Raw genomic sequence first — 13,802 nt, 5'->3', positions numbered from 1 at the left:
ATCAATTTTTTACTAATCTTTGAAAAAGTTTAACTTGTAGCATAAGCTTATTTGGTAGAAAACAACAGAGTAGTATTGTTGAAGATTTACATTTATTTTCTAGAGACCATGTAACATTTCTGCTTTAACACAAGGGTCTGAGAAACGATACCATATGAGAGTGTTTTCTGCCCAGTTACATCCAACATTTGAATTTTAGGAAAATGAACTGCTTATAAATTCTCTCACACTACTATTAGTCATACTCTCCTTCTCAAAGTCTCATCCTCCCTTGGCTTCTATGACTCTGTCCTGCCCTGGTTCCTTTCCTACCTCTTTCCCACTTGCCATTTCTACTCTCTGTGGTGTCTCTCAGAGATCTGTTCTTTTCCATTCCTTCTCTTTCCTCTCCTCTCCTTCATCCACTTGCAGACTCATCTAACATCATTACATTGATGGCTCACAAATGTATCTTTCCCTTCCATAACTTTTCTAACAGCTGAGCCTTTTTTCAGTCCAAACAGCAAAGACTCTTGTTGGGCACTCATCATCTCGCATGAACTTTCTTTTTTGCGATGTCCTAAACACCACATCATCACCATCCCTACCCCATCTTCTGGGCATATATAGTGCAACTGCTAAGATCATCTTCCTTGCCTGTCATTCCAACAGCCATCCTCCTCTCTTTGAATTTCTCTCCCGGTCTTCCACTGCAACAAAGTCTAGCTGCCTGTCCGCATTATTGTTAAATCATTTCTATTTTGATAGCACCCCGAGGCTTCAATCAGGTTTGCAACCTCAAAGCACTTCACCACCGAGTAAAATTAAGTCCCTGGCCTGAAGAACTTACAAATTAAATAGATGTAAAAGTTAACGAGTGGATGAAGCCTATAATGGAAGGGGTGGGGATTTGGGAGGAAGATGAGCACAACAGCAATAGGGACAGTTGACTGTCTAGACTCTCTATTTTCATAAATGCAGATCTCATTTTTTAAAAATATTTTGAAGAAACCATTTAAGTTCTTTCAACGGGCCCCCCCTCATCTTTAAACTTTTCACCACACTGTCTCTCTCCTTATCTGTCATTTTATTGCATCACTCTTGCATATTATTCCTTCTTCTCTGCCAATACCACCAGTATTGGAACCTGCTTGTCCACTTCTTCCACAACCACCACTGCATTTTTTTCTATGCCACCTCTTACATATGGAATACCCTTCACCCATTACATATGGAACCCACTTCTCTAAACTAATTCTTTAGATTTTTCAAGATGAGAAATTGTCAAGGGAGGGCCAGGGCTCTGAGGTGGCACCAAGCATTCTCTCTCTCAGGTCCTGTAGTACTTTGGTCTATTTTCAGTTGTTTGGATTTAGTGTGTGGGTGCTGTGTGGGATGTTAGTGGCCTGTGATATACAGGAGATCAGACTAGATGATCTGCTGGCCCCTTCTGGTCTTAAACTCTGACATTTTTACTTGATTCCCACAAGAAATCACTCTACTAATAAGAGTTAGTCAGAAAGCCTTGCAGGGATATTTCCTGTTTTTTAAAAGTTTATTGTACAGTGTATCCCTTTCCTCTAACTGTTAATTGTTAGTCTTCTTAGATCAGGGATCGGCAACGTTTGGCCCACGGCCTGCCAGGGTAAGCCCCCTGGTTTGTTTACCTGCCGCGTCTGCAGGTTCAGCCGATCGCAGCTTCCACTGGCTGCGGTTCACCGTTTCAGGCCAATGGAGACTGCGAGAAGCCGTGGCCAGCACATCCCTTGTCCTGCGCCACTTCCCGCAGCCCCCATTAGCCTGGAGCGGCGAACTGTGGCCAGTGGGAGCCGCGATCGGCCGAACCTGCGGACGCAGTCAGTAAAAAACCGGCCCAGCCCACCAGGGCCGTGTGCCAAATGTTGCTGATCCCTGTCTTAGATTATGAGATCTCTGGCAGAGGAACTGTAGCTAACTATTCATCTGCACAGTACCTAACACATTGTGAACAAAGCATGCTGCAAAAATAACTAAAGTACAAATAAATAATACCAGAAGATGAGTGAGTGTTTTCTGCAGTGCAACTTTCCTTTCTCAAGTCCCTACCACCATCAATCCTTTTTCATTAATTTTCATTTGTTTTCTCCAAGACAAAAAGATTTATTTTAGTCTTCCCTAAGATGCTCTTTCTAAAAGCCTGAAGACATTTTCTACTTGCAATAGCAGCTGCTAAAAGCATGCAATTTAAAATTATTCACACAAAACAAAGTTGTTCTAAAACTAGCACTGTGATCTACAGAGACAATTTTCAGGGCAAATTAGTTACTAAGGCTCATAGCTAGTCCCACTTTAAAAGACTACAGAAAACCATAATGATTAGGACTCTAGATAATCTGATAAAACAATTAAGATTAGTTTGACATAATTACAGAACATTCCAGCACCCCAACCGTACTACATCACACTCTAAACTAGATTTAATCCAAAAACTATGTGCTGGGGAAGGATGAGAAGAAGCTGCATGAGTTGCCTGGATTGAGGAATATGGGTATGTGCAATATAAGAAATGAGTCTAATGTTTGTAGAGAAGTGTGGGGTGTACTCTGTGGGAGCAGATACTATTAGAAGCATTTATGGAAGAGTTTATACAGTTTAGGGAGAACAGGCCAAAGAAAGTCAGACTAGTTTCGTGTAAGTTTCCAAAGAATTTCACCTACATGCATATCCTAAAAAATTTCCTGAATGAAAAAGAAGTCCATTAGAAAAGTCTGTTTTGACAGAGGTAAAAGGAAAGCTCTAAGATCACCTGATGGGTGGGTTTATCTTTACTTACTTTAAAATAACAGTCAATTTGAAAGCTGTGTTTTTTTAAATGAGTTTCATGTTCTAGGCCCTTCCCCACTTCCCTATTTTAAAAAAAGGTTTCTCTTCCCTATTGTCCTGTGCATTAGCACCTGGGAAGCTAACAGACTATAGAAAGAGTGAAAAAGGTTACCGGAGGTCCCTGGTATACATCTCCCCCTTATCCGTTGTTTTGGATATCCGTCACTCATCAATACGGGAACGTGTTCCAATTTACATTGATCCTGATCCCATATCAGTCATTTGCACGGATAGGGACTGATGTGAATAGGAACACGTTCCCCTATTGTACAGTACAGTACTGTACTTGCGACCGCTGGCCATGTTCAAGGCTTATTACCTATGGAGGACGTTCTCCATGTTGATTAAGGAGACACCAGGTGAAGCCTAGTGTAAAGGAGTTTTGGAAGTCCTACAACATCTTGAACAGCATGGAAAACATTGACACGTTGTGGGAAGAGGTCACTTCACAATGTATGAATGACATTTGGTGCCGTGCATGGCCAGATGCTGTCCACAGCTTCGTGGGATGTGATGCCATTCCTACTCTCAAGCAAGAAACTGTCAAGTTGGCGAAGGATGAAGAATTGATTGAACTGGACCAACAATGGCTAGCTAAAGAAAGCAAGGACGATGATGTAGGGCAGGAAGCCAGGAGTCTGATGACAAAGAATCTCTCCGTTTCTTTGGATTGCTGGATGAGATGACGGAAATCATACAGGGCGGTGATCCTTTTTGTGAACGGTCTGCCAAAGCCTCCAGGGCTCTCAATGATGCAGTGGCTTGCTACAGGGAGATCTATTGTTCAAAAATTCATGCAGGAGAGCAGAGGTCGATAAAGCCTTTTTTTTTTTTTTTTTAGACTTCTGTAACCAAAAGGCCAGCCACGGAAAAGCCAGCCCAAGAAAACCGAGCCGCCACCCCAACCTAAGTTTAGCGTAATTGACACTATTTTATAATGTATTACAGTACTGTATTTACTTTATTAAAATATTCTATGTGTTTGGTGTTAGTAGGGTTCTACATTATTTTATACAATGTTTTACATGTAAAATGTGTACTGTATGACCTGTCATTGTAAAAAGGTACACTGTTTAGGTATACTGTTTAGGCAAAAAGAGCATCATCATAGGCAAGTGTGGTGAAGTTGTGAATGCATCCGCCCCTTATTCCATTATTTCTCATAGGGAAAAATTCCCTGGTATCCATCGTTTCAGTATCCATCGCCCTTTTCAAGAACGCACCCTCAATGTATACAGGGGACCCCCTGTATATATATATATTAAGTATTATGAAATTAATCTTGTTAGTCTTTCAAGCCTGGTTCACTTATTTTCTTCTTTTATATATAGCCCTCTAATATGGCTAATGTAAGTCTTCTCAAATCCCCCCCAATGGAAATAGCATTATTTAAAACAACAATAGTAGAAAGCACTAGGACAGGGAACAGAGTCAGACTAGACCACAAGTGAAGAACCTGATTCAATATTACAGGGATATTAAACAAATTTAGTTCAGAGGCACATTCCCCCCTTTTTTATCTTTATCAAAACAGCCCCCAAAATACAGTATGCTGCTAGCTGATGTGAGAAGGAACATAGTACAAGCTTCACAGCAGAAGCAAAGTTGAAGAAAGAAAAAAAAAGTACTTGGGTTAGGAGCTTAAGGAAAACTATAGACAATGTGGGGGTGTATAGGGAACTCAGGGGAAGAAGGAGAAACACCTAAAAGACATGCAGGGGAATTTCTGGGCAATGTACATGGAGAATAAATAATTGGGCAGGAAACAATCTATGAAAGGGTAAACCTATGGACATGGGGTGGACCACATAGGCTGGTGGACAGGCTAGCAGAGAGAAAGTATTGAGAAGTTGTAAGAATGGGTATTCTGGGAGATGAAACTGGTAAGGGGTAGGATGTAAGCAAAGGAGACTATGAGCAGGAGTAGTGGGTATCCTGGGGGCAAGTTCAAGGCTTCAGTCATTATCTTCAAAGTTCTCCATGTCTTGGGCCCACCGCCCAGGATACATGAAACGCGGTCTAAAGCTCTGCGAGGAAGACCATGTTGACCACTTCACGCCTCCTGCACAATGAAACCCACGATGCTAAGAATAAAGTTCCTGTCTGTGGGAGACAGAACTCAGTCCAGGAGTGGTCCTAGGCTGTGGAATGAAGTCCCCTGGGAACTGAAGGCCATCACAAACCTCACCACTTTACAATCTAAGTGTCTGGCTCATTTCTTTGACCTTGCCTTCTCCAATATAAACATACAGCCATATGTGTATTTACTTGTTTAAAGCTCTGACCACAACAAGACACTGTGCTGCACACAGGTGTCCCCTGGGGAGAAGATGAGAGAGCAAACTGTGACAGACGTGCTGTCATGCTGCTTAATGAACTACTGGAAGGCACTCAGGCACTAGGATGATGAGCACGGTGTAAGAACCTATACAGCACAGAAGAGAGTAGGATACAGGGAACAATGAGGGGAGCCTAGAGGCAGGGAGGCCTGGGGGAGGCTCGGGGCAGAGGGAGTAGGGTGCATGGCGGCAGGTGAGGTGGGTTTGGGGGTGCCTGGGGTAGAAGGCTGGGGACAGGAGACGTGGGGTCAGAGATGCCTGGGGTCAGGCTGGGGCCCGGGTGCAGACGATGAGGGGATACCCTGGAAACGCTATAGGCGGGCTGAGCTGCAAGGAGGTGCAACCCCCCGAAAGAAGGCTGTGAGTCCGTGGCAGCCCCACCCCCACTCTTACCAGCCCAGGTTTGGTGTTTGGGGATCTTGTAGTATTTGTTTCCAAACGGGTCGCTGTCCACAAACTGCTTCTCTGGCCCAAGAAGCCGGAGCCGCAGGGCGCGCAGAAGCCGCCAAGGCCCGCCCATCCCGCAAGGCGAGACCCGTTTGTCTGCCGCGGTCACCCCTTCTCCCCGCCGGTGAAACCAGCGACTTCACAGGCCCCGCCCCGCCTCTGAGCCCGAGGGCGCCAAGTACCTGCCACGCCCCTTCCGCTTCGGCCCCGCCCCCAACGCTATGATCTCCAAGTACCTGCCACGCCTCTTCCGCTTCACCCCCCCAACGCTGTGATCTCCAAGTACCTGCCACGCCCCTTCCGCTTCGGCCCCGCCCCCAACGCTGTGATCTCCAAGTACCTGCCACGCCTCTTCCGCTTCGGCCCCGCCCCCAACGCTGTGATCTCCAAGTACCTGCCGCACCCCTTCCGCTTCGGCCCCGCCCCCAACGCTATGATCTCCAAGTACCTGCCACGCCCCTTCCGCTTCGGCCCCGCCCCCAACGCTATGATCTCCAAGTACCTGCCACGCCCCTTCCGCTTCGGCCCCGCCCCCAACGCTGTGATCTCCAAGTACCTGCCACGCCCCTTCCGCTTCGGCCCTGCCCCCAACGCTGTGAGCGCCGTGAACGTGCTCCGCCCCTTCCGTCTCAGCAGCGTCCCCAAAGCTCAGAGTCGTGTACGTGCCCTGTCCCTGTCTCTTAGGGGCGGGCTGTTGACTATCCAATAACCGCGCTCTCCATTGGTCACGGTCGTTTCGCACTGAGCCAATCGGCGTCACCCTATTTACAACATGGCGGTGCTCCTGGATCTAGTACTTGCCTGGTCCCGCCATGTTGGCCTTCATTTCGGCCCGCCAAGCCGGTCTCGACGATCCGCTGCGGTTGCGCCGGGCTGAGTCCACCCGGAGGTAAAGAGTCTTTCGGCTCCTGCAGTTCAGTCTTTTCTCGGCTTCGGCCTGACTCGGGCTGTGCCCGGGCGGAACGGGCCACGGAGAAGCCCGGGAATTTCCCTCTCCTCGTAGGCGCTCTGCACGTGCCTGCCCACGTCTCGGATCTTGCCCGTCCTGGGGAGCCAGGACCTGCGCGGCCCCTGGGTCCCACAGCTGCGCCGGGGGTAGTGAGGCGGCGGCAGAGTTTTTCAACCTCCCCCCCCCCCCCCCCCCGCACTGTGTTGTCCCCACTTGATGCGGGAGGCAGGGCCGGGTGACGGGGCCGTGCCTTAGTCTCTCCACCCTGGGGTAAGGGATGATGTTTTTACACCAGTGTCGTTCTTTGCCCCTTACCAGACATTGACAGGGCCCTCCTGGGCCAGAGCTTTTAACTGGGCCTGGGATGACAGGACCTGAAACTGCCCTGTCACAGCGAGCGTTTGGTCTCGTCTGTCTGTATTTTACCCTCCTTTCCAGTTTGAGTGCCAGTGGATGAAACCAAGAGTCATGCTCTTCTCCTCTATTTCTGCTTTCTCGCTGCACCCCTCCCCCCCCAATTTCCAATTAAGCTTTTTTTTTTAGCAGCTCTCTGTACGTCGTTTGTTTGAAGAAAAACTCAGAAAGGGGACAGACTATTTATTAAATGATTTCTTCAAATGTGAAGGATTATATTAATTAGCGTTATTTCTGAGAGTAGTGACTCTAGAATAGGTGTTCAGTCTAGAGGTGGTAGTAGTAGTGCCGAGCCCAAGCATTCAAAAATCATGTAAGTCCAAAAATAAGGTATTTAAAATCATGCTATGTTGGGTTCTTTTTACTTACCTTCTGGATTTTGTGTGTTTGGTTTCACATGTTTAAACTTTTTTTCTGTAACCACTAAGGCTGGAAACTTCCTCCTTAGAAAAACGAAAACTGAGATTCTCATGTTATCACACAATTCATGGAGCTGGGGCTTTAATAAAAAAAATTACATCCATTACTAAGACTTGTGAAAAGAACAGGTGTACGTGTGGCACCTTAGAGTCTAACAAATTTATTAGGTGCCACACGTACTCCTGTTCTTTTTGCGGATACAGACTAACACAGCTGCTACTCTGAAATGAGACTTGTGATAAAATGAGAATTGGCTGCATGGAAGTAGTGATCTAGCCATTGTCTTTTGGCTGGACAAAGTTATGTATGTTACTAGCTGTTTTCATTTCAGTTGCACACTTTAACTGCATTATATAACGTTTTAAAGAATTATGACAAGGAATCCTTGTGGCACCTTGGAGACTAACAGATTTATTTGGGCAAATGCTTTATAAATTTGTTAGTCTGTAAGGTGCCACAAGGACTCCTTGTTGTTTTTGCTGATACAAACTAACACGGCGACCCCTCTGAAACAAGAATTATGCTTTACCCCAAATCTGTGTCAGACTCATACTTGCTACCTTCCACTACCTGCTGCATGCAAAGTAGTTTGGCTTCAGTGCAGTACGTTTCACCACAGTAGCCATTGTAATGCGTGGTGATATGATGCTGTTTTTGCCAAAATGTAGCCTTGTGTTGTAACATGCTACTGTAAACCCCATGACATTATAAAAGCTAAGTTGCATCCTATATGATGAACACATTAACATGGCATGCTTATTTCCATTCCCCTAAAGTGTATTTGTTCTACATCCTTTTATACAATACCTCTTTACAGACACTAATGTAAACGTCTTGAGCATCATATCTAAATGAATTTTATGTGGCTTCTCCTTCTTTCTGAATATTTCACAAATAAATCACTATGAGTTATGGTTGGGCCTTGTAGGACTTCTCAAGTCACAATTCTTTTTATTTCTCTATAACAGAGAACGTTTTCTAGTGTAGACTAGGCCTATGTGAAAACCAATACACTAAAACCTTGTGAATCTGCAGACAGACTAAAACAATAAGTATGAGGCACGAATTTCTCTTTATCTCAATTAGATGTTAATTCTGAAACCTAAAGATGACAATTTAAATGTCAACATTGTTAAAAAGTTCACTGATGATGATTTTAGCAGAAATATTCGGCTAATCTCATTATCCCATAATTAGGGCTCTACCAAATTCACGTCCATTTCAGTCAATTTCACGGTCATAGGAATTTTTAAATCGTTAATGTCATGATTTCAGCTATTTAAATCTGAAATTTTACAGTGTTGTAATTGTAGGGGTCCTGAGCCAAAAAGGAGTTGGGGTGGGGGTCACAGGGTTATTGTGGGGGGTGTTGTAGTACTGCTACTCTTACTTCTGTGCTGCTGTTGCTCTGTCTTCAGAGCCGGGCTCCTGTCCTGTAGCTGCTGCTCTCCAGCTGCCCAGCTCTGAAGGCAGCGCCGCCACCAGCAGGAGCAGCACAGAAGTACGGATGGCATAGTATGGTATTGCCACCCTTACTTCTGCGCCGCTGCCTGCAAAGTTGGACCCTCAGTCAGCAGGTACCGCTCTCAAGTCACTCAGCTCTCAAGGCAGTGGAGAAGTAAGTGTGGCAATACTGTGCTGCCCTTCCCCCTTAAAATAACCTTGTGACCCCCCTGAAGCTCCGTCTTGGGTCAGGACCCCCAATTTGAGAAATGCTGGTCTCCCCCCTGAAATCTGTGTAGTATAGGGTAAAAGCACACAAAAGACCAGATTTCGTGGTCTGTTACGTATCGGGAGTAGCCGTGATAGTCTGTATCTACAAAAACAACAAGGAGTCTGGTGGCACCTTAAAGACTAACAGATTTATTTGGGCATAAGCTTTCGTGGGTAAAAACCTCACTTCTTCAGATGCATCTGAAGAAGTGAGGTCTGTTGTGTGTTTTCCATAATCCCAAACCGCATCCTGCACTTTTCCAGGTACCAAGAGCCTGATGTGTTCATCAACCAGCTCCCAAAATCTTCAGCTTCTCCCAAGTATCTGTATGATACAGCTATGCATTGTCAATCCAAACATCTGATTATATTATTATTCGTTTTCTGTGTTTAATTCAATAGAACCCTATTTTTTTAATTTTAAACTAAGCTGCAGCAGGATTTCCAGTCTGCTACAGCCGGGCATTTAGCACAGAATTTAATTCCAGATTGCAGTGGAGAATAAATAGCTTTTGGTATAAGAATAGTAGTTAAGAGACTGCTGCTAAAGTAAAAATTTAGGTACCAATCTGTGAAAGTGAAGTGCTGAGCACTTCCAGATCCATTTGACTTCAGCTGCAGGAGGCATTCAGCACCTTGAAAAGTGGATGTTCATGTCGTGCATATAAATTGTGGTTTTCCTGTACTTTTGTTGGCAAATGGGATTGCTCAGTAGAGTGTAGATTTTTCATAACATGTAGCAGAATTTCTAACTCCACTTAAGGAGCTTGGTTTTGGTGCATATCACGTTTTCATAACTAAGAGGAGCCGTAACTCATTGAACCAAAGAACTTATAAAAAGGTGTTTCTGGTTATCACCTACCTTGTTCAAAGCTAGTTTCACTTTGCAGTCATTAGAAGATGACAGTTAAAATGTCAAAGGACTTTCATAGAAATATTTTAATAAACCCACAACTTTGAACTCACCATATTTTTCTCATTAATTTTATTTTGCTATTAATATGTCTTTTGGTCAAATGACTATTTAGTATTTTTCTGAATCTATAAAATGCTGTCTTTTGTGTGTGTGTGTGTGTGTGTGTGTGCGCGCGCTGTTTCATCCTGGATAATAAACTCCAAGCACGTTGTGATCTCAGCAACACACTTTTTTGCTTAATTTGAATTTTTTTAAGACCAAGTATCTTTCCTATCTTTGATCAGATGTTGAGGAAAATTGTAGTTATTCTTGTCAGTTACAACAGAAGAAAAATGTTTGATTGACACTTACAACAGTAGCTGGATTTGCATGATCATACAAATTAGGAGTAAAAACAAATCTTGTGCATAACACAGTGAATGCTTCTGATGTTTCATTAGCTGAATGTGAATGATCAAAAATAATTTTCATGAGGATGTCATTTGTTTCTTTCTTAGTGATACAAAAGATGTGGAAAACATATTTAATTATTTGTAATTGTCACGTGGTAGTGGTTTTCTTATTCATTCTGTGTAACAAATCACTTTTTCATTTACTAAAATAACTGGTTTGTCCACTAGGTGTCCTTAGTTTTATTAAATAAACTACCAAATGATCATGGTTGGGATGAAGACTAACTTATTTGTGAATATAGTAGATCTAAAAGTATATAAATATTTCATTTCACTTTTTTATATTTCTGATACTTGCATTATATGCCAATTTTCAGTTATACATTTGTTGGCATTAATTGCTAAATAAAGATTTGTAGTCCTCCACCTCCAAATAATATACAGTGTGGTAATTTCAGCCAGTCACATATTTCTTATTTTTAGTTCTACATCAAGTCTGAACATGTACTTTAAAATGTAAAGGGTAATAATTGAATGTATTGAGTCAAAGAAGAATTCTGAGGATCACAAATTTGACTTTTTTTGTTGTACTAAAGAAAAGGTAAAATTTGAGTACTTCCTGATTTTCACCGTTCATGGTTTGATATATTCTGTTTTTTTAAAGGGTACTAAGCTTGGAGCTAAACAAAGATAGAGATGTGGAAAGAATCCATGGCAGTGGTGTTAACACCCTGGATATTGAACCTGTTGAAGGAAGATAGTAAGTAAATTATGCTGTTTTATTATCATGTATATTTTACGGAAGTTACTTTGCTGAATGTGAACATTCAGTTACTTTGAACAGATTGTGAATGTAGGATATCTAAAAGCTATGTTATGTTTGTTCTTACAGCATGTTATCAGGTGGGTCAGATGGTGTTATTGTACTTTATGACCTTGAAAACTTCAGCAGAAAACCATGTTATACATGTAAAGCAATTTGTTCTGTGGGCAGGTACGTATCTTTTTTAAAAAAAAATCACTGAAATATTTTTAGCAATTTTATTTTATATTTTGCATTGAATTCACAAATTGTTGCACTTTAGTATTTTACTTCCTACATAAAATCCTAATCACACATAGGACCAGACAACTTTGATTTAAAAAAAAATTAATGACACACTCAGTTAAAAGTATAATATATCAATTCTGAAGTTGTAGGAGCAGCTGTTCCATTTTGTTTTTTTTAAATGTTAGCTAATCTAGTAGTTTCATTAATAATGCATGTAAAAATAGGAATCTACTGACCATACAGTTGTATAAAACTTTTCATCCAAGGAGTTCAATACTGTAAAGCATTGGATATTTTTACAGAGAGGAAAATTGGAGGCACGCGGAGATTGTGTGTTGCCTAGGACCTCACGGAGCATCAGTGGCAGAGTCAGCAATAGAAGCCCAGTCTCCTGATTTTACAGTCCTGTTTTAACCCTAGAAAACCCTGCTTTTCCTGTTTTCAACTTACAGATCCCTTATTCTGACTCTTTCATATTATCCCACACTGAAATTGACCATGTAGATGTACAGTGCTATGTCTAGGCATAAGGACAGTAATTTACAATTCACTCTCTTTAGTAGACTGGATAGAATCTAAAATAATTTGCAGCTAGTTACTTATGAAGTTGGGAAAACTATTTTGAGGATTCTAGACAAATGAGTTATGCAGTGGTAATCTGGAATTTGCCAAGGTCATGCTTGAATGAGGACAGTCCCCATATTACTGGCAAAAGATAGGCCATAATTTTATTCACAATTCATTCTACAATATGACAGCTAAAACTGATAGAGAACTTAGTATATATGGGAGCCCTATAGTAGAATTAATGCATCTGTATAACCTCACAAGTCCCCAGTGCCCTTACAGATTTGTCAGCCTTTCCCTGCAGGTCATAAGGATTTGTTCTTTTTATGTATTTATTGTTGCCCATCCTTGTACTTAGGAAGTTGGGCCGTCCCACAAGCAAAGACTTTTTCTGTGTCTCATGATAGTTTGGCCTTCTCTGCAGGAGTTAGTGGGTACCCTTTCCCCTTATTCCCTTGGCTGGATGTTTGAGGCCTAGAAGCTGGGTATGTGAACTAGATACAGCATTGACTACTCCAGCAAAGATTACCTACAACAGCAGAAAGGCCTAAATTGTGACAGGAACAGAAAAAGATGCTAGAGAATGCATCAAACCGCGGTACAGATACTGTTAATAACCTGCAGTCTCTAGGTGTCCATCCTTATGGGTGTCTGGACAAACTAAAGTGATTAACATTAAGTGAATAAATCCCAGAATTGGAACAGACTCTTAAACATAACAAAATTACATAATACGCACTAACATAAAACATTAAATAGGAGAATAATTCTGAATCTACCCTTGAACAATGCCATCATTATGCTTCTTAGTGTGTGTCAAGAATCAGTGGAATATTCCATAGCTGAAGACCCTGTTTATGGCCACATCAAGACTGTACTTTTAGATGGATGTCAGTCTGTTTCTACAACAGGCACTTTGTCCGATAGATACATCCCTTATTATTTCCAACTTTAAACACTAATAATAAAACTTAATCTTATTCATTAGACTCTACCCAATGATACAATAGGAAATACATTTTTACAAAAGAGAATTAAAATGAGGCAAAGAACGTAGTATTATTAAATATATTAGAAATCTATATGAATTATAGATAATTAAAATACCTGGAGTTAAACTAGCCAGGGAAATAATTATCCCTCTTCCTGATTCAGGACATCACAAGCCAATTATTAACTGCCTGCCATTAAGAAGAAAAGAGCCTTTAGTACTTGGGCTGCTGTGTTTTATAGAGTTGTAATTTCTATTTGTCAAGGGGAGCCCTGAATAAATTGCATTGTGGCAATCCAGCTTGGAGATCACAAAGGACCTAAGCACTGTGATAATTTTTCTTGAAGATATGACTCTTAACAGCTTGCAAATATTTGAAAGATTAAACCTGTGCTTCCATTTTCATCTCATGGTCAAAATGAACTATAGATTCTGAGCCCTGTGAATCTGCTTCAGATTGTGATTTTTACTAAAGATATCTACCTACTGTAAGACAAGGCACTGCCTAGCACAGCAGACACTGGTTCTAATACGACAGATTTTTCTCAGCAGACAGAGAATGGCTTAAGTGTTTAAACTAAGAGATGGCTTCAGAGGGAGAGGAAATTTCGGATTGTACACTTCACCTAACTGTACAGCTCCACTGAGTGATTCTGTGCTGTAGCAAAGACAGATATTCTCCTCTGTATTTTAATGCCATGATACATCTACATATGAACTTGATGGAGAGTATCTTAGAGTCCTGAAGCTCACCACTTCACG

At 42.2% G+C, this 13,802-nt stretch overlaps 2 protein-coding genes across 7 annotated transcripts in view; one reads left to right on the top strand and one right to left on the bottom strand.

Annotated features, from left to right (window-relative positions):
• The window catches only part of NDUFAF2 (NADH:ubiquinone oxidoreductase complex assembly factor 2), a 132,580-nt gene extending 126,788 nt beyond the window's left edge, over positions 1-5,792 (bottom strand). Inside the window, exon 1 of one of the 2 annotated variants that reach the window (XM_034774439.1) lies at positions 5,574-5,792. In XM_034774439.1, the coding sequence (XP_034630330.1) occupies positions 5,574-5,700 (127 nt within the window). In that variant the 5' untranslated portion in view covers positions 5,701-5,792. The remainder of the gene's footprint in view (positions 1-5,573) is intronic. The other variant, XM_034774438.1, reaches the window with a different exon arrangement.
• Positions 5,793-6,342: 550 nt separating this feature from the next.
• ERCC8 (ERCC excision repair 8, CSA ubiquitin ligase complex subunit) overlaps positions 6,343-13,802 on the top strand; it is a 60,770-nt gene continuing 53,310 nt past the window's right edge. The window contains exons 1-3 of one of the 5 annotated variants that reach the window (XM_034774434.1): positions 6,343-6,516; positions 11,096-11,191; positions 11,324-11,425. In XM_034774434.1, coding sequence (XP_034630325.1) covers positions 6,440-6,516; positions 11,096-11,191; positions 11,324-11,425 — 275 coding nt within the window. In that variant the 5' untranslated portion in view covers positions 6,343-6,439. Of the gene's footprint in view, positions 6,517-11,095; positions 11,192-11,323; positions 11,426-13,802 lie in introns of those variants that run through there. The other 4 variants (XM_034774433.1, XM_034774435.1, XM_034774436.1 and 1 more) reach the window with 4 other exon arrangements.

This window comes from Trachemys scripta, chromosome 6 (assembly GCF_013100865.1).
Source record: "Trachemys scripta elegans isolate TJP31775 chromosome 6, CAS_Tse_1.0, whole genome shotgun sequence".
Taxonomy (NCBI): Eukaryota; Metazoa; Chordata; order Testudines; family Emydidae; genus Trachemys; species Trachemys scripta.
This window is presented reverse-complemented; position numbering and strand designations above follow the sequence as displayed.